The sequence below is a fragment of the Apteryx mantelli genome, unplaced genomic scaffold, assembly GCF_036417845.1.
Source record: "Apteryx mantelli isolate bAptMan1 unplaced genomic scaffold, bAptMan1.hap1 HAP1_SCAFFOLD_163, whole genome shotgun sequence".
Classification (NCBI taxonomy): Eukaryota; Metazoa; Chordata; class Aves; order Apterygiformes; family Apterygidae; genus Apteryx; species Apteryx mantelli.
The window spans coordinates 37,788-57,229 of NW_027118516.1; the positions used below are offsets into that span (position 1 = coordinate 37,788).

Consider the following 19,442-nt stretch of genomic DNA (forward strand, 5'->3'; position numbering starts at 1 on the left):
GCCCGCAGCAAAGATGGCGGCCTCTGCGACTTCGTCCCCAGCGCGGCGTCGCGCATGCGCGGGGCGGCGAGGGCCCCCCCCCCCGGCTGAGGTGGCCGCGGCGGACGCCTGCTCGGCGGCGGCGCAGGCGCGGCGCGGGCAGCCCGGCGCGGCGGCGGGGGGTCCTGCGTGCGCGGCGCATGCGCGTTAGAGCGCGGCCGGGCGGCGCGGCCGGAGGCGCACGGAGGAGCCGCTCCGCACCGAGTGCGGCCCCGCGGCCCCGGCCCGGCCCCGGCGGCGGGCCCCCGCGCCCGACCGCGACCCCCGCGCAGCGGCGCAGGGGTCGCCGAACCCCCGGAAGCGGATCCCTCCGCCCCGGTTGCCCCGGAAGCGGATCGCGCACCGAGCCGGAAGCGACTCCCCGCGGAGGCAAGTCGCCGCCGACCGGCGGGGGGGGTCAAGGGTCAGGGGTGGGGTCAGGGGCTCGGGATTGGGGGTCAGAGATTGAGAGTTACAGGCTGGGGCGCGGACCGGGCGGTTTGGGGTGGGAGTTGGGGCCGCGGGGTTAGAGGTCAGGGGTCGAGGATCAGGGTGGGGGTTGGGGTGGGGTTGTAGGGTCAAAGGGCAGGGCAAAAGATTAAGGATCAACGCTGAGGTTGGTGTGGGTGCGGGGTCAAGGGTTAAGGGTCAGGGTTGGGGATTGTGTCAGAGATCAGGAGTTAAAACCGGGAATCGGGGTGAGGATTGGGGTGGCAGGGTCAGAGGTCAGGGGTTGGGGTGGGGTGGAGTCGTGGGGTCGGAGGTCAGGGGTCAGCTCTGCGGGCAGCAGGGCCGGCGGCACCATGGCGGAGGAGCAGCTCGAGGTGCTGGTGAAGACGTTGGACTCGCAGACCCGGAGCTTCCACGTGGAGCCGGAGGTGAGGCCGGGACGGGGGGTCCCTGCGTTCCCCCCCCCAGACCCCCCCGGGGTCCTCCGCCCCCCCCGACCCCCCCGACCCGGTGGTCCCCCCAGATCACGGTGCGGGCGTTCAAGGAGCACATCGCCACTGCCGTCTCCATCCCCGCCGAGAAGCAGCGACTCATCTATCAGGGCCGGGTGCTGCAGGACGACAAGAAACTGCAGGAATACAGTGAGGGGGGGCTGGGGGGGTGCTGGGGGGGTCATCGGGGCGGTTTCGGGGGGGCTTAGGGACTTGGGGAGTCCTGGCGGTGGCCGGGGGGGCTCTGGGGGGGCTTGGGGGGCTCCGGGCAGCAGTTTAGGGGCTTTGTGGGGGGAACTGGGCAGCCCTTGGGGATAGTTGGGGCAGTTTGGGGGACTTGGGGGGCCCTGGGGGGGGTTGGAGGAGCCCTGAGGTGGGTAGGGGAGTTCAGGGGCCCCTTGGGTAGCACCCGAGGCGTTTTATGGGGGCTTGGGGGCATTTGGGGGAGCTTTAGGGTCAATTAGGGGCTTTGGGGGCCCTTTGGGCAAAATTGGAGCATTTTGTTGGGGATTTGGGGCAATTTAGAGGCTTTTGGGGCAAGAGTTTAGGACTTGGGGGGGTTTAGAGGGGCTTAGGAGTAAGTTATGGCACTTTGGGGGCTCCTTGGGCGGCAGTTGGGGTATTTGAGGGTAGTTTAAGGGGGGGTTGGGGAGCCTTGGGGTTAATAAAGGGGATTTTGGGGTGCCTGGGGCAGCAGTTGGGGTTTAGGGGGAACTTGGGGAGCCCTGAGATAAGCTAAGGGGGTTGGGGAGGGCTTTGGGGCAGCATCTGGGCCGTTTGAGGGCAGTTTGGGGGTGTGTGGGAGGGTCCTGGGGTTAGTTGGGAGGGTTTTGGGGGCTCTTTGGGCAGCAGTTGGGGGCGTTTGAGGTGCCGTGGGGCAGCGCCGGCAGCCTGGCTGACCCCCCCCCCTTTTTTCTCTCTGCCCCCCCTAGATGTGGGGGGCAAAGTGATCCACCTGGTGGAGCGGGCGCCCCCCCAGGCCCAGTCGCCCTCCGGGGGGGGCCCCTCGGGGCTGGGCTCCTCCTCGGCCCCCCACAACGGCGGGGGGCCCCGGGGGCCGGGGGGGCCCGGCCACGACCGCAACGCCAACAGCTACGTCATGGTGGGGACCTTCAACCTGCCGGTGAGCCGAGGAGGGGTGCCGGGGGGGGGCACTTGACACTGGGGGGGGGTCGTAGCAGCGATTCTTGGTGATTTTGGGTGGGTTTTTGGGACATTTTTTGTGTTTTTTTCACAGATTGATGGGTCGTCGGTGGACGTGCACATCAACATGGACCAGGCCCCCATCCAGGTGGGCGCGGGGGGCGGTGGGGCGGGGGCCAGGCCCCTCTGGCGCCCCCCCCGCAACGCCTGAGCCCCCCCCCGCTGCTTCCCCCCCCCCAGAGTGAGCCCCGCATGCGCCTGGTGGTGGCCCAGCACATGCTGCGCGACATCCAGGGCATCCTCAACCGCCTGGAGGTGAGCGAAACCCCCCCCCCCCCCCGCGGCGGGCGGGGGCGCCCCCCGTGCCCCCCCCCGCCCCGCTGCCCTCATCGTCCCCCCCACAGGGCAGCAGTGGGGCCCCGTCGCCCGCCGAGGCGCCCCCCGAGGAGCCCCCCCCCGCCGCCCCCGCCGCCGCCGCCCCCGAGGAGCCGCCCGCGCCGCCCGCCGAGCCCCCGCCGCCCGGCCCCGAGCCCCCGCCGGCCCCCGAGCCCGCCGCCAAGTAAGCAGGGGGGGGTGCAGGGGGGGGGCCGCCCGGCCGTAGGGGGGGCCCCGTTCTCACCCCCCTTCTCCGCGCAGCCACCCGGCGCCGGGCGAGTACCTGGAGGTGCTGCTGGAGCTGCGGCGGCTGGAGGGGCGGCTGGAGCCCTTCCGGCAGCGCTGCCAGGAGATCCTGGGCGCCGCCGGCTCCGCCGACTACAACAACAACGTGAGCCGGGGAGAGGGGGGGCTCGGGGGGGGGGCAAATTCACCTCCCATCCCGGGGGAGCGGGGTGGCTGGGGAGGTTGGTTCCCCCCCCCACTCTCCTGGGGTGGTGCAGTCCGGGTTCCCCCCCCCGTCATCCCCACAGTGGTGCAGTCTGTTCCCCCCCCATGGTGCAGGTGTAATGGGGAGACTGGGTCAGTCCATTGCAGAGGGGGGGGGAACTGGGTGATACCATGGGGGCTGGGGGGACCAGGCCCTTTTAAGGCTGTTTTGGGCAATACTACATGGGGCTGTGGGGGGGTTAGGGCCTTTTAGGGGGCTTTGGGCAATACCACACAGGTCTGGGGAGGAGTCAGGCTCTTTTGGGGGTCTCTGGGTGATACCACACGGGACTGGGGGGGGCAAGTCATTTTGGGGTCTTCTAGGTGATACCATGTTGGGTTGTAGAAGGGGTCACACCCTTTTGGGGGGCTTTGGGTGATGCTGTGTGGGGCTGAGGGGGCTCGGGTGCTTTTGGGGTGCTCTAGGTGCTACCACACAGGGCTGGGGGGGGCGTCAGGCTCTTTTGGGGGGCTCTGGGCGATACCATGTGGGGCTGGGGGGGGCGTCAGGCTCTTTTGGGGGGCTCTGGGCGATACCATGTGGGGCTGGGGGGAGTTGGGCCCTTTTGGGGGGCTCTGGGCGATACCATGTGGGGCTGGGGGGAGTCGGGCCCTTTTGGGGGCCTCTGGGCGCTACTACGCGGGACCAGGGGGGGCCGGGGCGATGCCCCGGGGGGCAGCGGGGGCTCGGGAGGGCCCCGCTGACACCCCCCCCCCCTAAACCCCGGCGCAGACGGAGGCGCGCGAGGAGGACCAGCGCGTGATCAACCTGGTGGGCGAGAGCCAGCGGCTGCTGGGCAACGTGCTGGTGGCGCTGTCGGACCTGCGCTGCAACCTGGCGGGCGCCGCCCCGCGCCACCTGCACGTCGCCCGGCCCCTCGCCCACTACACCGCCCCCATGGTGCTGCAGCAGGCCGCCATCCCCATACAGGTGCGGCCCGGCCCCGCGGCCCCCCACGGCACGAAGGGGCCCCGCGCGAGGCCCCGCCGCTTCCCGGCTGCCCAGAGCGCCTGGCGCGAGGGCGGGGGGGCCCAGGCGTCCGGGCGGGGGGGCTGAAGGGCCCCGAGCGTTTCAGGGGACGGTTGAGGGGGCCCAGGCGTCCGGGCAGGTTCCAGGGGGACCCAGGCGTCCAGGAGGGCTCCAAGGGGGCCCAGGCGTCCGGGCGGGGGGGCTGCAGGGCCCCGAGCGTTTCAGGGGACGGTTGAGGGGGCCCAGGTGTCTGGGAGGGCTCCAGGGGGACCCAGGTGTCCAGGGAGGGGGGCTGAAGGGCCCCGAGCGTTTCAGGGGACGGTTGAGGGGGCCCAGGCGTCCGGGAGGGCTCCAAGGGGGCCCAGGCGTCCGGGGAGGGGGGCTGAAGAGCCCCGAGCGTTTCAGGGGACAGTTGAGGGGACCCAGGCGTCCGGGCAGGTTCCAGGGGGACCCAGGCATCCGGGAGGGCTTCAAGGGGGCCCAGGCATCTGGGTGTGTTCCAAGGGGGCCCAGGCGTCCGGGCAGGGGAGCTGAAGAGCCCCGAGCGTTTCAGGGGACAGTTGAGGGGACCCAGGCGTCCGGGCAGGTTCCAGGGGGACCCAGGCATCCGGGAGAGCTTCAAGGGGGCCCAGGCATCTGGGTGTGTTCCAAGGGGGCCCAGGTGTCCGGGAAGGGGGGCTGAAGGGCCCCGAGCGTTTCAGGGGACGGTTGAGGGGACCCAGGTGTCCGGGCGGGCTCCGAGGGGGCCCAGGCGTCCGGGTGGGTTCGGAAGGGGCCCAGGCGTCCGGGTGGTGCTGCTGACACTCTGCCCCCCCGGTTCCCCCCCCCCAGATCAACGTGGGCACCACGGTGACGATGACGGGGAACGGGGCGCGGGCCCCGGCCCCTCCCGGCCCCGGTGAGGGCCCCCCCGCCGCCAGCCCTGGGGACCCCCCCGAGGGGCCGCCGCCCCCCCCAGGGCCGCCGCCGCCCCCGGCCCCCCCCGGGGCGCAGCCGGGGCCCCCCCGCGTCATCCGCATCTCGCACCAGACCGTGGAGCCCGTCGTCATGATGCACATGAACATCCAGGGTGAGTGGGGACGCCGGGGCCCCCGCCCGGACGCCTGGGCCCCCGGCGCTCACCCCCCCCTTCCCCTTTGTGTCCCCCCCCCAGACTCCGGGTCGCAGGCGGCCGGGGGCAATGCCGGCCCCCCCGGGCATGGCCTGGGCATGGGTGAGCCCTGGGGGGGCGTCGGGGGGTGGGGGGCGTTTTGGGGGGAGTTTGAGGGGGTTTGGGGGTACTTGGGGGCAAGCTGAGGGGACCGTGGTACGTTTTGGGGGGATCTGGGGGCACTTAGGGGGATTTGGGGACACTTTGGGGGGAGTTGGGGGGCACGTTGGGAGATATAAGGGCGTTTGGGGGGAATCTGGGGGCATTTGGAAGGATTTGGGGCTCTTTGGGGGTATTTGGAGGGGATCTGAGATGTTTTTGGGGATGTTTTGCGGGGATGGGGGGGTTTGGGGGCACTTTGGGGGAGAGACATTGGGATTTAGGGACATTTTGAGGGGTTTGGGGGTACTTTGGGGGAATTTTGGGGTCAGTAAGGCAATTTTGGGGGAACGGGGGTTGCAGGAGGGGATTTTGGGGCACTTGCCGGGATCTGGGGGCACCTGGGGCATTTCAGAGGGGCTCGGGGGTGTTTGGGGCACTTTGGGGGGGGTTAGGGGTATTTTGGGAAGATCTGGGTGCGTTTTGGGGGGCATTTGGGGCACTTTGGGGGAGATCCAGGGTGGCAGGGGGCATTGGGGTGGGGGGGGGCACTTGTGGGGCCAGGGGCGCCTGTGGGTCCGGCCCTGCTGACCCCCCCCCAGGCGGGGCCCCCCTGCAGCTGCCCCCGCTGCCCCCCGAGTTCCTGCAGGCCGTTGCCCACCAGATCACCCAGCAGGCCGTGGCCGCCGCCGCCTCCGCCGCCACAGGTAGGGCTGCCCCACGGCGCCCCCCACCCCCCAACTGCCCCACGGCGCCCCCCAACCGCCCCCCACAGCCTGGGGAATCTCCCCACAATGGAGAAGCTGCCCCACGGCGAAGGGGGGCGACTGCCCCTCGGCAGGGTGCTGCCCCACGGCAGGGAGGCCCTGCCCCACGGCAGCCCTGCCCCACGGCGCACCTGCCCCAAGCCAGGCCAGGCGGTCGGGGGCTTCCCGGCCCCCGCGCGGGTGCTGCCCCACGGCGGGTGGTGCCCTGCGGTTGGAGGAGGTCCTACCCCACGGCAGTGCTACCCTGTGGCGGGACGGTGCTGCCCCACGGCAGCCCTGCCCCACGGCGCGTCTCCCCCCCCAGGCCAGGCAGTCGGGGGCTTCCCGGCCCCCGCGCGGGTCGTCATTGCCCGCCCCCCCCCACCTGGGCCCCGGCCCACCCACCCCGGCGCCCCCCAGGCCAGCGTGAGTCGCCGGGTGTGCTGGGATAGCGGGGGGGCCCAGGGCATGCTGGGATAGTGGGGGGCTGGGGCATGCTGGGATAGCAGGGGGTTGGGGGATGCTGGGATAGCAGGAGACAGAGGAGCATGCTGGGATGTGGGGGGTCCAGGGCATGCTGGGAGAGTGGGGGGCAGAGGAGCATGCTGGGATGGGGGGGCCCAGGGGATGCTGGGATAGCAGGGGGGCCTGGGGGGGTGGGGGGCATGGAGGGATGTGGGGGGAAGGGGAGGGCCCCAGGGCACTGTGGGATAGTGGGGGGCTGAGGGAGGAGGGACAGGGGCATTGTGGGATAGTGGGGGGAAGCCCCAGGACTCTGTGGGATGGTTGGGGGGGGTGGTTGGCCCCAGTGCATTGTGGGATGGTGCAGGGTGGCGGGGCCGGCCCTGGTGCATTGTGGGACACTGGGGTCTGCCCCGGTGCCCCATGGGATAGTGTGTGGGGGGTCACTGCAGTGCATCATGGGATGGTGGGGGTGACCTGGTGTATGATGGGACATGGGGGGTTGTCCTGGTGCCTGGGGGGGGGCTGTGGGGTGCCCCAGTGCATGGTGGGATGGTAGGGGGGGCTCGTGGTGCATTGTGGGCTACTGGAGGTGACCGCGGCGCTGTGTGGGCAGGCGCCGGGCGGGGGGGGCGCGTCGTTGGCGCAGATGATCAGCGGCCTCGTGGGGCAGCTCCTCATGCAGCCGGTGCTGCTGGGTGAGGCGGCGCGGGCGGCGCGGGGGGGAGGGGGACGGCACAGGGGGGGCGCGGGGATGGGGGGGATGCAGGGACATGGGGGAGACGGGGATGGGGGACACCGGGGGGGGTGGGGGGAGGAGCAGAGCATCATGGGAAGGGGGAGGGTGACCAGGGGCCCCAGAGCATTGTGGGATGGGGCAGGGTGGCAGGGCACTGTGGGAAGAGGGAGGACATGCCCCCAGGGTCATCCCAGTGCATTGTGGGAAGAGGGGGGCTGCCTCAAAGCATTGTGGGAAGGAGGAAGCCACACCCTAGGGCCTGCCCCAGTGTATTATGGGAAGGGGAGGGAGGCACCCTAGAGCATGAGAGGGGGTTGCCCCAGTGCACTGTGGGAAGGGGGAGGGGAGAGGAGGGAGGGGGGAGACCCCACCCCGGGGCATTGTGGGAAGGGTCCCCACACCCAAGGGCTGCCCCAGTGCACTGTGGGAAGGGGGGGGTCTGCCCCAGTGCACTGTGGGCCACGGGGGGGGCACAGGCAGCCCCTCACCTCCCTCCCCAGCCCAGGGCGGCGCCTCTCCGGCCTCGTCAGCCGCCACCTCATCGTCACCATCGTCGTCGTCGCCGCCGTCGTCGGCCCCCAGTGCCTCGGGGGCCCCTGCGCCCCCCCCGGCCCCCCCGGCGGCCGCCACCACGACCACAGGGACAGGCAGCGCCGCGGGGGCCCCCGGTGGCCCTGTGCCCGCGGCCCCCCCCACCACTGCCGCCGCGGCCTCGGCCCCCCCCGAGGAGCTGCCCCTGGCCCAGCTGCTGGGGGGGCTCCTGGGGGCGGGGCCGGCCCCTGCCGTCGCCGTGGCGATGCCGGGCGTGCCCGCCTTCCTGCAGGGCGTCACCGACTTCCTGCAGGCACGAAGGGGGGGGGGGGGGCTCTGCCTCGCAGCATCATGGGAAGGGGGGGAATCTGCCCCACAGCATCATGGGAAGGGGGGGGAACCTGCCCCACAGCATCATGGGAACTGGGGGGGGTCTCTGCCCCACAGCATCAGGGGAATGGGGGGAGAAATTGCCCCATGGCATGATGGGAACTGGGGGGGGTGGGATCTGCCCCACAGCATCATGGGGATGAGGAAGTGTTTCACCATGGGGCATGATGGGAGTGTGGGCGAGAAGAATCCCTTGTCCAGGGCATGATGGGAGTTTAGGGGAGGGGGATCTTTCGCCCCACAGCATGATGGGAACAGGGAGGGGTTTCTCCAGCCCCAGGGCATGCTGGGAAGGGGGAGGTCTCCAGCCCCACGGCATGATGGGAGTTGGGGGGGGTCTCTGCCCTGGAGCATGCTGGGAAGGGGGAGGCTTCCCACCCCAAAGCATGCTGGGAAGGGGCTCCCTGTGGGCATGCCGGGAGCAGCTGGCCCCAGAGCACGCTGGGTAATTCACCCCCTCCCCTCCTGCCTCCCCCCCTCAGGCCACCCAGGGAAGCCCCGCCCCCCCGGCAACAGGCCCTGCCCCTGCGGCAGATGCGGCCCCGCCCCCCACGGTGGCAACCCCGCCCCCCGGGGCCTCGGCCCCGCCCCCGCCGGCGGGCGCGGGGGTGCGGGGGCGGGCGCCGGGGGCCCCCGAGGCGCTGCCCCCCGAGTTCTTCACCAGCGTGGTGCAGGGCGTCCTCTCCTCCATGCTGGGCTCGCTGGGGGCCCCGCAGGGCAGCACCGAGAGCATCGCCGCCTTCATCCAGCGCCTCAGCGGCACCCCCAACATCTTCGAGCCGGGCGCTGAGGGCCCCAGTGGTGAGCACCCATCCCCACCGCCGCTCTGGTGGCGGCTTCGAGGCCGCCCGGCACCGGGCGGGGGGTTGCGGCTGCCCCCTCCTCACCCAGCACACTGATTTCAAGGCCTGCTTGCCCGGAAGAGTGGTTTCGAGGCCCCCTAGCTTGACTGGGATGGTGGTTTCAAGGTCTTTGTGGCCAGGAAGGTGGTTTTAAGGTCTCGTCTTTAGCCGGGATGATAGTTTCAAGCTCTCCATGGCCAGGGGTATGGTATTACAGCCCCTTGCTCTTCTTTTTCAGCAAGAACAGTGGTTTCAAAGTTTTTTAGGCCAAAATAATGGTTTCAAGGCCCCCCAACTTGACTAGGGCAGTGGTTTAAGGCACTGCCTTCACTTGGAATGGGGGTTTTAAGATTTCCATGGCCAGAAAAGTGGTTTTAAGGCTCCCTTCTTTAACTAGGATGGTGGTTTTAAGGCCCCCACCACCACCGCCCAAGCGGAGTGGAGGTTTCGAGGCCCTCCTTGGCCAAAGAGATGGTTTCAAGGCCCCTCACTGGAGCGGTGGCTTCGAGGGCCGCCTCCCCCTCCCAGCCTAGGAGAGCGGTTTCAAGGGCTCCCCCTCCAACCGGAGGGGTGGTTTCAAGCCCCCCCCAAGCCCAGAGGGCTCACCCCGTCGCGGTTTCGAGGCCACCCATCCGGAGGAGGGGGGGGGGGGTCTCAGCCCCTCACCCCCCTCCCCCCCCCCCCCTCGGCGGCGCAGGGTTTTTCGGGGAGCTGCTGTCGCTGATCTGCCAGAACGTCTCCATGGTGGACGTGGTGATGCTGCTGCACGGGCAGTGCCAGCCCCTGCAGCGCCTGCAGCCCCAGCTGCGCCGCTTCTTCCGCGAGCACTACCTGGGCGGCCGGGAGCCCACCGACGGCAACGTCCGGGTGAGACGGGGCCCAAAACACCCCCCCCCCAGACCCCCCACCTCCCCACTGGGACCCCATAACCCCCCCGGGACCCCCATAACCCCCCCCCAGCACTACCTGGGCAGCCGGGAGCCCACCGACGGCAACGTCCGGGTGAGACGGGGCCCAAAACACCCCCCCAGACCCCCCAAAACCCCCCACCTCCCCACCGGGACCCCCATAACACCCCCAGCGCTACCTGGGCGGCCGGGAGCCCACCGACGGCAACGTCCGGGTGAGACGGGGCCCAAAACACCCCCAAAACCCCCCACCTCCCCCCCCCCAGCACCCCCATAACCCCCCCAGCAGCACCTGGTTGGGCAGGATGGGGACTCCTGGGACCCCAAAACCCTCCCCAGGCCCCCCATAACCTCTCCCAAGACTCCCGTAAGTCTCGCTGTAAGCACAGAATCCCTCCGCAAACTGTGACCAGACCCACGACCCCATAACGCCCCCCCCAAGACCCCCATAACCCCCCCCCCCCCCCCAGGACCCCAAACCCCCCCAGAGGCCTGTAGCTGCCCTGGGATCCTTCCCTGCACCCGTCACCTTCTCGAGGACGCCCAGGAGACGGATGCACCGACAGGCAGATGCGCACGCACACATGCACACGCACAGAACAAGACCTTCATATATACGTCTGTTTTTTGTATATACCCATATATATCTAGCTAAAAGATGTGTGTGCATGCACATATATGCACACATACACATGTATTTACAAACATAGTATGTGCATACACACATAATTGTATATAAGATGTACACCTGCATATATATGCACGTGTTTTTGCATGTACATATACACACACGTACATACTTACACACAAAGCATGAGACACACGAGAGACGCAGGAATACAGACATGCATTTTTTTATTTTTTTATATATATATAGTTTATATATATTTGCATACTATTGCCTTATCTGTCTTGTGTTCTGTGTGTGTGTGTGTGTGTGTGTGTATATGTGTTTGTATTTTTTACACACGCACACACACAGATACACACATATTTACAAATATAGCATGAGGCACACACAGAACAAGGTACATGCACACACCTTTGCATATACACACAGGGCATGAGAGACACATAAAACATATGTGTGCATATATACACACACACACACACACACACACACACACACACACGCATATATAGATAGGTAGATACAGAGCATGAGACACAAACAGGAACAGTCGCACACACACATATTCTCTTTCTAAATTATATACTATTAATATAGTATATAATATATATTTTTTACAATATCAATATATACATATATATAAAAAATGTACATATCTGCAATATGTATATAGGTGCACATACATATAAATCTGTGCACGCGCATGTTTGTTTACACACATGGAGCATGAGAGACACTTATAAAACACGCGTACATATATACATACAGAACATGAGACACGTGCGCACACACACACACCCCCACACCCCCCCCCCCCACACACACACCCAGCCCCAGGGCTGCTCCCGGCCATGGGGGGGGGCTCGGGGGGGGGGATTTGCGAGGCCCCAGGTCCCAGCTGGGCGCTGACGCGGCTCTTGCAGGCGGCGACGCACGAGCTCATCACGGGGCTGGAGGAGTTCATCCGCGAGAGCTTCGTACGTACCTGCGGGTGCTCTTATATGTGTGCGCGCGTGTGTGTGTGTGTGTGTGTGTGTGTGTGTGTGTGTGTGTTTATGTGCCGGAGCTTCATGCGTGCGCACGTGTGCCTCACCGTGCATGTATGTACGCAGGCACTCACGTGTATATATGTATGCGCTCTGTGTGCATACGTGCGTACACGTGTGTACACGTATGTATACACATATGTAGATGTATGCTTATGTATGTGTTCGTGCACATGTGCATATGTATCCATGAGTGCTTCATGACTGCGCGTTTGCATGTGTTTCATGCTGTGTGTGCACACATGTAGGGGTGTGTGTATATGTATACATGTGTGCATATATATATATATAATATACGTGGATTTATGCTTATATGTGTGCACGCATGTGTATCGCACTGTGTGTGCATATATGTACATATGTGTGTATCGGCACATGCACACATTTATCTGCGTGTGCGTGCGCATGCCTCTGCCCTGGCGCATGGGTGTGTGTGTGTCTGTCTGTCTGTCTGTCTGTCTGTTTGTCTGTCTATAGGCTGGTTACTGGCGGGGGGGGGGTCCCTTTGGCACTTGGGGGCGGCTATGGGGCAGAGGGGTGTGTGTGGGGGGGTCCCCAATGGGGGCAGAGGGAGGAGGGTCATTGGGCTGGGGCAGTTTTGGGGGGGGGGGGGGCACGGAGAGGGATTATGGGGTGGGCTGGCTGTGGGGCAGCTGGGGCCCTGACACCAGCATCCCTATGGGGTGGATGGGGGTCCCGGGGGGGGGGGGGGGGCTCAATGGGGTGGACATGGGTCCCTGGGGGTCGCCGTGGGGCAGACGCGGGTCGCAGGGATCCGCGCTGACCCACGGCGCTGCAGGCCGGGGTGCGCGTGGCCGAGGGGGTCGACATCACGCGGACGAACGTGGAGTTCCTGCAGGAGCAGTTCAACCGCATCGCGCTGCACGTGCTGCGCTGCACCGGTGTGTGGGGGGGCCGGGGGGGGGGGTCCAGAGGGGCTGCGGTGGGTCCCAGCGGGCTGGAGGGGGTCCTGGGAGGCTGTGGGGGGCAGTTGTGGGGCCTGGGAGCAGCCTCGGGGGCAGCTGGAGGCTCCTCTGAGGCCACGAGGTCCCTTTTGGGGCTGGGGGCAGTTGGGGGGGGGCGGTTGGGGGAGTTATGGGGCAAATGGGGAGGTTGTGGGGCAGCTGGGGTGGCTGGGGGGAGTTATGGGACAGTTTGGGTGCAGTTGGAGGGGGAGGGGCTGTGGGGCAGGTGGGGAGGGTATGGGGCAGATGTGAGGCCCTGGGACAGATGTGGGGCACTTGTGGGGCAGTTTGGGGGGTTGCGAGGCTGCTGTGGGGCAGTTTGGGGGGTTGCAAGGTTGCTGTGGGGCAGATGGGGGGGCGGGGGGGCACAAGGGCCTTCACGGGGCAGTTGGGGAGCTGTGGGGCACTTGGGGGCAGCCGTAGGGCAGCTTTGGGGGCCGTGGGGCAGCTCTGGGCCTGGGGGGGGCGCCGTGGGGCAGCCGTGGGTCTGACGGGGCCGCGCAGACGGCAGCTTCGGGCCGCGGCTGCTGGAGCTCTGCAACCGGGGCCTGTTCGAGTGCCTGGCGCTGAACCTGCACTGCCTGCGGGGCGAGCGCGGGGCCCTGGCCGCCCTCATCGGCGACCGAATCGTGAGCGCCGCCCCCCGTGGGGGGGGGGGAAATACCCCGGGGGGGGGTGGAAATACCCCGGGGGGGGGAAATACCCCTGGGAGGGGGTGAAAATACCCAGGGAGGTGAAAATACCCAGAAGGGGCTGAAAACACCCCCGGGGAGGGGCAAAGCACCTAGGGAGGAATAGAAACACCTGGGGGGGGGGGGGGGAAACGTCTTTGAGGGGGGCAGTAAGGCCTGGGAAGGGCAGAAATGCTGCGGGGGGGGGGGCAAAAACACTGCTGGGGGTGGGGAAAAGCCACCAGGGAGGGCAAGAAACGGGGGGGGGGGGGCGGGGACAATCTCTGGGACCCCGAAAATACCCAGGAGAGAGCAAAAATGCCTGGGAGGGACCCAAAAAAACCTGGGGGGGGGCAGGAAGAATTGTGGGGGGGGGACACTGGAGAGGGGGGGCAGAAACACCACTGGGGGGGACAAAAACACCTGGAGGGAGGGGGAGGGGGTAAAAAAGCACCTGCCGTAGCTGCGTGTCCCTGCTGTTGTGGGGTGTTGAGGCGCGTGTGTGCGTGTGCGTGTGTGTGCACATCACTGGCGTGTGCAGGCGTGTTGCAGGCGTGTGCAGGCGGGTCGCAGGCGTGTTGCGGGAGCGTGCGGCAGGCGTGCCGCGTGCACGTGTGCAGCCGCGTGTCCTGTGCCGCAGCGGCGCATGTCGGCGGACGTGTCGCCCTCGCTCGTCAGCTGGCTCACGGCCGTCGTGGGGATGCGGCTCCAGGGCGTCCTCGAGCACATGCCCGTCACCCCCGAGCAGGTGCTGCCCTACGTGCGCCGCCTCAGCGACCCCGCCCCCGCGCAGGTAACCCCGCCCCCCTGCATGGCCCCGCCCCCTGCAGAGGTAACCCCGCCCTCTTGGAGATAACTCCACCCCCCAGGCACCAGCCCCACCCACCAAGCAGGGCACCGCCCTCTGCAGCCTATAGGTTAAACCCCGCCCCTGAAAACAAGCCCCACCCCCCCAAGATAGGGCCGCCCCTTCCTGGAAATCCCTGCCCCTGCCCAGTGATGAATAGCCCCACCCCTCGTGGGTGACCACACCCAGCAGTAACCCCACCCACCCCTGCAGGCCCCGCCCCTGCCTGACGGCGCTCCCCTCCCCCAGCCGCCTGAGGAGCCAATGGACGTGCAGGAGGCAGAGCCGCCCCCCGAGGGGCCCCAGGTAGGGCGTGGCGACGAGGGGGGTGGGGCCGGGGGCGGGGCCGGGCCTGGCCCCGCCCCCTGACACGCTCCCCTCCCCCCGCAGTGGGACGGCGCCGGCTCCCCCGCCCCCGCCACCACGGCCGAGGAGGCGCTGGCCCCCGAGAGCGAGCCCTGGGCCGCCGCCGTGCCCCCGGTGAGTGCGGGGGGCCGCGGGGCGCTGCCGCGGGGCGGCGCCGTGGGGCAGGCAGCGCCGTGGGGCAGCCCCACGCGCCGCTCACACTCCCCCCATCCCGTCCCGGCCCCCCCCCTCCAGGAGTGGGTGCCCATCATCCGCGAGGACATCCAGAGCCAGCGCAAGGTGAAGCAGCAGCCGCCGCTCAGCGACGCCTACCTGACCGGGATGCCGGCCAAGCGCCGCAAGGTGGGTCCGCCCCACGGCCGCCCCCTCCTGCCCCCCGCCCCACCCCACCCCCCCCCCCGTCCAGCCCCACTGATGCCCGCTCAGACCATGCAGGCCGAGGGCCCCCCGCTGCTGCTGGCCGACGCCGTGGGTCGCGCCGCCCGGGCCGCGGGCGCCCGCCCCCTGGGCCCCCCCGAGAGCCTCAGCCGGGAGCTCAGCGAGGGGCCGCTGCAGGAGGGCTACCGCCAGCAGGTACCGGGGCCCCGGGGGCGGGGGGCTCCCGGTGGGGGTGGGGGGCGGGGGGCTCCCGGGGCCCCACGGAGGGGCTGCGGGTGGGGGGGACCCTGGGGAGGGGGTGGGGCTTCTGGGGGCCTGCCCCCTAAGGGGTGGGGTTAATGGAGGAGCAGGGTCTCCCCCCCAACACACACCAGGGGCTGGGGCTTGGCCAGGGGGTGGGGCTCTTGGGGAGGGTCCTGCTCCCAGGGGGTGGGGCTCTGGGGGGGCGGGGCTTCCTTGGCACCGTGTCCTGCCCCCAGGGGATGGGGCTGGGGGAAGGAGGCGGGGCTTCCTGGGAGGCAGCTCCCCACCCATAGGGGGGGGTTTCCTGTTGGGGACAGGGCTGAGTGGCCAGGCCCCACCCCAGGGGGGGCGGGGCCGGGTGGGCGGGGCGGGGCTCTGCCGCCCGGCCCCGCCCCCACGGCCCCTTGCCCCGCCCCCAGCTCCAGGCCGACCTGCAGCGGCGGCTCCGCGACGACCCCGACTTCTCGCCCCGGCGCTTCCCCAATGCCCAGCGGGTCTTCAACGAGGGGCCCCCCCGCGGCCCCCCCCAATAAAGGCTCCGCCTCCCTCCAGGTTCCGCCCCTCCTCTGTCTGCGCCACCCCCGCCCCCCCGCAAGCCCCCGGTGCCCACAAACACCCCGTCAGTTTTTCCACCTTTTATTCTTTTTTTGGGGGGTGTTTTTTTTGCAAACAAGTTTTTCTCCATTTCTTTAACAAAGGGGCCGGAGCCCGGGGGGGGGGAGGCGCCCCGAGGGGGGGGCGGGTCTCGCCCGGGGCTGGGGGCCCTGGGTGGGGGCCCGGGGGGGCGGTCGCCCCACAAAGATGTTGCGCCCCACGGCGGGGTGGGGCCGGGCCCCCTCGTATTTATACCTATGTACAGCCCCTGCCTGGCCCCACATAAATAGGGGGGCCCCAGCCCCCATGGGGGTCACTGGGGGCGTGGGGGGGGGCGCCCCCCCGGGGGGGGCTCCAGGGCGGGCGGCAGCCCCCGGGGGGGTGGCGGTGCCCCCCAGGCGCCGGGGGGGCGGCGGGGCCCCGGAGGCGGCGGCGGCGGGGGGGCGGCAGCCCGGGGCAGGGGCCCGCGAGGGGGCGGGGGGGCACCAGGGGGGGCCTCGGCGGGGCGGCCCCGGCCCCCCCCGCGGGCCTCGGGGCGCCCCCCCGGGGGGCCGGGGGGCCCGAAGGGGCGGCCGGGGGGGGCCACCAGGCGGCCGAGGGGCAGCAGGGGCAGCGGGGGGGCAGGCGGCCCCGGCGGCCCCCCGAAGTTCACCACCGGCGCCACCGGCGACTCCACCACCGGCAGCAGCATCTGTATTGGGGGGTGAGGGGGGGGGGGGGCGTTAGGGGCGGGGCCTCGCCGCGGGGGCGGGGCCACCCCGGGGGCGGGGCCTACCTGCTGGAAGCTGCTCTGCCCGCCCTGCCCGTAGAAGTCCGAGGGTGGAGTCAGCTCCTGCCGCACCTTGGGGGGGGCGGGAGGGGGGCAATGAGGGGGCGGGGCCTTCCACAGCCCCACCCACAGCCCCACTGCCAAGCCCCACCCCTCCCCATGTCCCTTAGCCCCACCCACTGCCCCATAGCCCCTCCCACAGCCCTTCCCCTGATGCAGCCCTGTCTTTACTCTGCTCCCTGCCAAGCCCCGCCCCTGGGGTGGAGCATCCCACACCATAGCTCCTCCCACAAACAGCCCCACCCCATTTTACTCACATGCCCTTATGAAGCTCCACCCCTGCCTCATAGCTCCTCCCACAACTCCTCTAGCGCCTCCCCCTGAGCCAACCCCACCCACAGCCCCTCCCGGCCCCACTGCCAAGCTCCACCCCCGCCCCCATGCCCTATAGCCCCACCCACCATCCCCATAGCCCCTCCCACAGCTCCTCCAGCCTCACCCCTGACCCAGCCCCACCCTTTGTCCCGCCCCCTGCCCAACCCACCCCATAGCCCCTCCCACAGCCCCAGCCCCACCCCTGAAAACAGCCCCACTGCCAGCCCTGCCCCTCACCTGGAGCAAGGGGGGGTCAGGGCAGAAGGGGGGGCTGTAGACGAAGGGGGGGGCAGGGGGGTAGAGCAGCCCCCCGGCGCCCCCCAGCTTGGCCAGCTCCGGCCCCGCCACCGCCGGGAACTCCACGAAGGGGCCCTTGAGGGGCACCGCCGGCAGCCCCGCCCCCGCCACGAACACGGGCCCCGCCCTGCGCCACGCACGGGTTAGCCCCGCCCCCAGCACTGACAAACCCCGCCCCTGCCGCACGAGCCCCGCCCCGCACCACACACGGGTTAGCCCCGCCCCCAACACTCACAAACCCCACCCCTGCCACAAACACAAGCCCCGCCTTGCACCACACACATTAGCCCCGCCCCTGCCCCATGCATGGGTTAGCCCCTCCCCTCCCACTGACAAGCCCCGCCCCTACCGCCAACACGGGCCCCACCCTGTGACGTTAGCCCCGCCCTCACCATGGGCCCCGCCCTGACACGTTAGCCCCGCCCCCTGCCGCAGGCCCCGCCCTGCGCCACACGTGCTTCAGCCCCCACCCACCCCACAGGGAGGGGGCAGCCCCACTGGGGGCAGAGGCAGCTCTGGGGGGGGGGGCAGCAGTAGGGGGCAGGCAGAGCTGGGGGGGGGCATTTGGGGCAGGGAGAGCAGCGCCATGAGGCACTGGGCTGTGCCGTGGGGCACCGTGGGGCAGGGCAGGCCGCGCCGTGGGGCGCCGTGGGGCCCCCCCCCCCCCAGTACCTGTAGGGGTTCAGCGAGGGCGTCCCCGGCCGGAAGCTCCCGCTGGTGCCCAGCTGCGATTCCACGGGGCCGCTGGGGACCTGCGGGGAGGCGTCAGCCCCACGGCGCCCCCCAAGCGCCCCACACCCACCCTGCGCAACCCCACAGCTGCCCCACAGGTGTCCCAGCACCCTGTACCCACCCCATAAGCCATCAACCGTCCCACACTGGCCCCACAGCGCCCCTGCGCCCCCCGTACTCGCCCCACTCTGGATCCAGCACCTGATACCTGCCCCATAAGTGCCCCCACCACGCTCTCTTTACCCCATGGTGCCCCCATGGTGCCCCCAGTGCTCTCCGCACCCTGCACCGGCCCCCCAAGTGCCCCCAGCACCCCATACCACCCCCTGCACCTGCTCCCAACTCCCCTCCCTGCCCCGCAGCACCCCAGAGCTGCCCGATCCCCCCCCGCGGCCCTGCCCCATACCTGACCCACGGCACCAGCCCCACCGTAGAAGAGCTCGGGGTAGAGGCGCTGGCCGGGCCCCGGGGGCTCGGGGGGGGCCAGGCCCTTGGGCTCGGCCGGCCGCGCCGGGGGGGCCTCGGGGCCGCCGTGGGGCTGGGCCGGGCCCCCGGACGTCAGCGGCTCCCAGTCCCGCGAGCCGGCGTCCAGCTGCGGGACAAGGCGGAGTGAAGCCCGGCGCCCCCGCCGCCCCCCAAGGGGTACCCAGGCGTCCGGGCGCCCCCCGCGCTCCCTGAGAGGACCCGCGCGCCCGGCCCTCTCTTACCCCCTCGGCTGGCGGCGGCGGCAGGCGGCAGCTGCTCCTTGTCGCTCTTTCCCCGCGCCGCTGCTCGGCGCCGGGCGTCACCCTCCGGCGGGGCCCAGGCATCCGGGCCCCCCGCTGCCCCCCCGGCGGCGGCGGCGGCGGCGGGAACCCCGGCGTCGGGCGGGCCGGACCTTCTCGAAGGGGCCGGGGGGGTCCTCGGGGGGGCTTTGGCCTTGTCCGCTCGCTGCGAGCGCTCGGTGCCGATGGGGTCCGGGGGGGGCGGCCGGGGGGGCTGCAGACCTGGGGGGGGGGGGGAATGGGGGGGTGAGAGAGGTCCCCGGCCCCAAACCCTGTCAAAGTCACCCCAAATCCCCCCCTCCCCCGGTACCTTCTTGTCCTTGAGAGCGGGGGGCTCGCGGGGGGGCAGGCGGCGGCGCTGCTCCTGGGGCCCCTCGGGGGCGGGGGGCCCCGGCTGCCCCCCACCCGGGGGGGCCACGGCCTTGAGCCCCCCGTCGGGGGAGCTGCGCTGGCTGCAGGAGGCCGAGGAGGCCTGCGAGTCCCCGCTCAGGTCCACGCCGCTGTCCGACTGGCTCATCTGCGGGGTGCAGGGGGGGGGGCGTCAGCGGGGCTGGGCCCCCCCCCGGGTGCGGGGCTGAGCCCTGAGCCCCCCCCAGGCCCCGCGCTCACCTCGGTGCCCCCCATGTCCTCGAAGGTGCCGAGCGGCTCGATCCAGGGCTCGCCGGGGCCGAAGGGCTTGCGGGCGGCGCCTGGGGGCGGAGGGCAGGCCGTGAGCGGGGGGGGGGGGGGACGGGGACTCCCCCCGCGGCCCCCCCCCAGCGCCGCCCCGCGCCTTACCGCTCTGCAGGCGGCTCCAGATGTGTGGGGCCAGCCCCTTGGCCGAGCCCGGCCGGCCCCGCGGCTCCCCACAGCCGCCCGCCGCCTCCTGCTTGCTGTCGCCGAAGCCGGGCAGCCCAGCGCGTCCTGCGGAGCGAGGGAAGGAGAAAGGAGGGAGGCAGCGGGGCGCTGGGGGGCCCTGGCC

At 70.0% G+C, this 19,442-nt stretch overlaps 2 protein-coding genes across 2 annotated transcripts; one reads left to right on the forward strand and one right to left on the reverse strand.

The window, feature by feature from the left end:
- The first annotated feature begins 223 nt into the window (after positions 1-223).
- Positions 224-15,501, forward strand: BAG6 (BAG cochaperone 6). The gene is made up of 26 exons (XM_067316893.1): positions 224-408; positions 809-896; positions 992-1,109; positions 1,892-2,082; positions 2,197-2,250; positions 2,343-2,417; positions 2,507-2,661; positions 2,739-2,868; positions 3,700-3,897; positions 4,768-5,005; positions 5,090-5,149; positions 5,788-5,892; positions 6,257-6,357; positions 7,010-7,091; positions 7,633-7,976; positions 8,536-8,854; positions 9,593-9,762; positions 11,358-11,411; positions 12,280-12,382; positions 12,950-13,074; positions 13,757-13,909; positions 14,213-14,269; positions 14,354-14,443; positions 14,564-14,671; positions 14,756-14,902; positions 15,370-15,501. The coding sequence occupies exons 2-26, from the start codon at positions 822-824 to the stop codon at positions 15,481-15,483; spliced, it is 3,366 nt and encodes a 1,121-aa protein (XP_067172994.1). The 5' UTR covers positions 224-408; positions 809-821; the 3' UTR covers positions 15,484-15,501.
- A 356-nt stretch (positions 15,502-15,857) lies between these two features.
- LOC136995861 (protein PRRC2A-like) lies at positions 15,858-19,336 on the reverse strand. Its single transcript, XM_067316881.1, has 9 exons — positions 19,259-19,336; positions 19,091-19,170; positions 18,792-18,998; positions 18,425-18,703; positions 18,124-18,309; positions 17,658-17,737; positions 16,926-17,112; positions 16,320-16,385; positions 15,858-16,235 (listed from the first exon to the last, which is right to left on the reverse strand). Exons 2-9 carry the CDS (start codon positions 19,103-19,105, stop codon positions 15,858-15,860), a joined length of 1,398 nt encoding a protein of 465 aa, XP_067172982.1. The 5' UTR covers positions 19,106-19,170; positions 19,259-19,336.
- Positions 19,337-19,442: the final 106 nt, after the last annotated feature.

Excerpts from the sequence above, each read along its gene's own strand:
- LOC136995861 (XM_067316881.1), bottom strand. Across the intron at positions 18,310-18,424 it reads CGCCGCCGCCAGCCGAGGGG|CTGGACGCCGGCTCGCGGGA; the intron begins GTAAGAGAGGGC and ends CTTGTCCCGCAG. Across the intron at positions 17,738-18,123 it reads GGGCTGGTGCCGTGGGTCAG|GTCCCCAGCGGCCCCGTGGA; the intron begins GTATGGGGCAGG and ends GCCTCCCCGCAG.
- BAG6 (XM_067316893.1), top strand. The coding sequence starts at position 822 with ATGGCGGAGGAGCAGCTCGAGGTGCTGGTGAAGACGTTGGACTCGCAG. Across the intron at positions 6,358-7,009 it reads CCGGCGCCCCCCAGGCCAGC|GCGCCGGGCGGGGGGGGCGC; the intron begins GTGAGTCGCCGG and ends CTGTGTGGGCAG. Across the intron at positions 7,092-7,632 it reads CATGCAGCCGGTGCTGCTGG|CCCAGGGCGGCGCCTCTCCG; the intron begins GTGAGGCGGCGC and ends CTCCCTCCCCAG.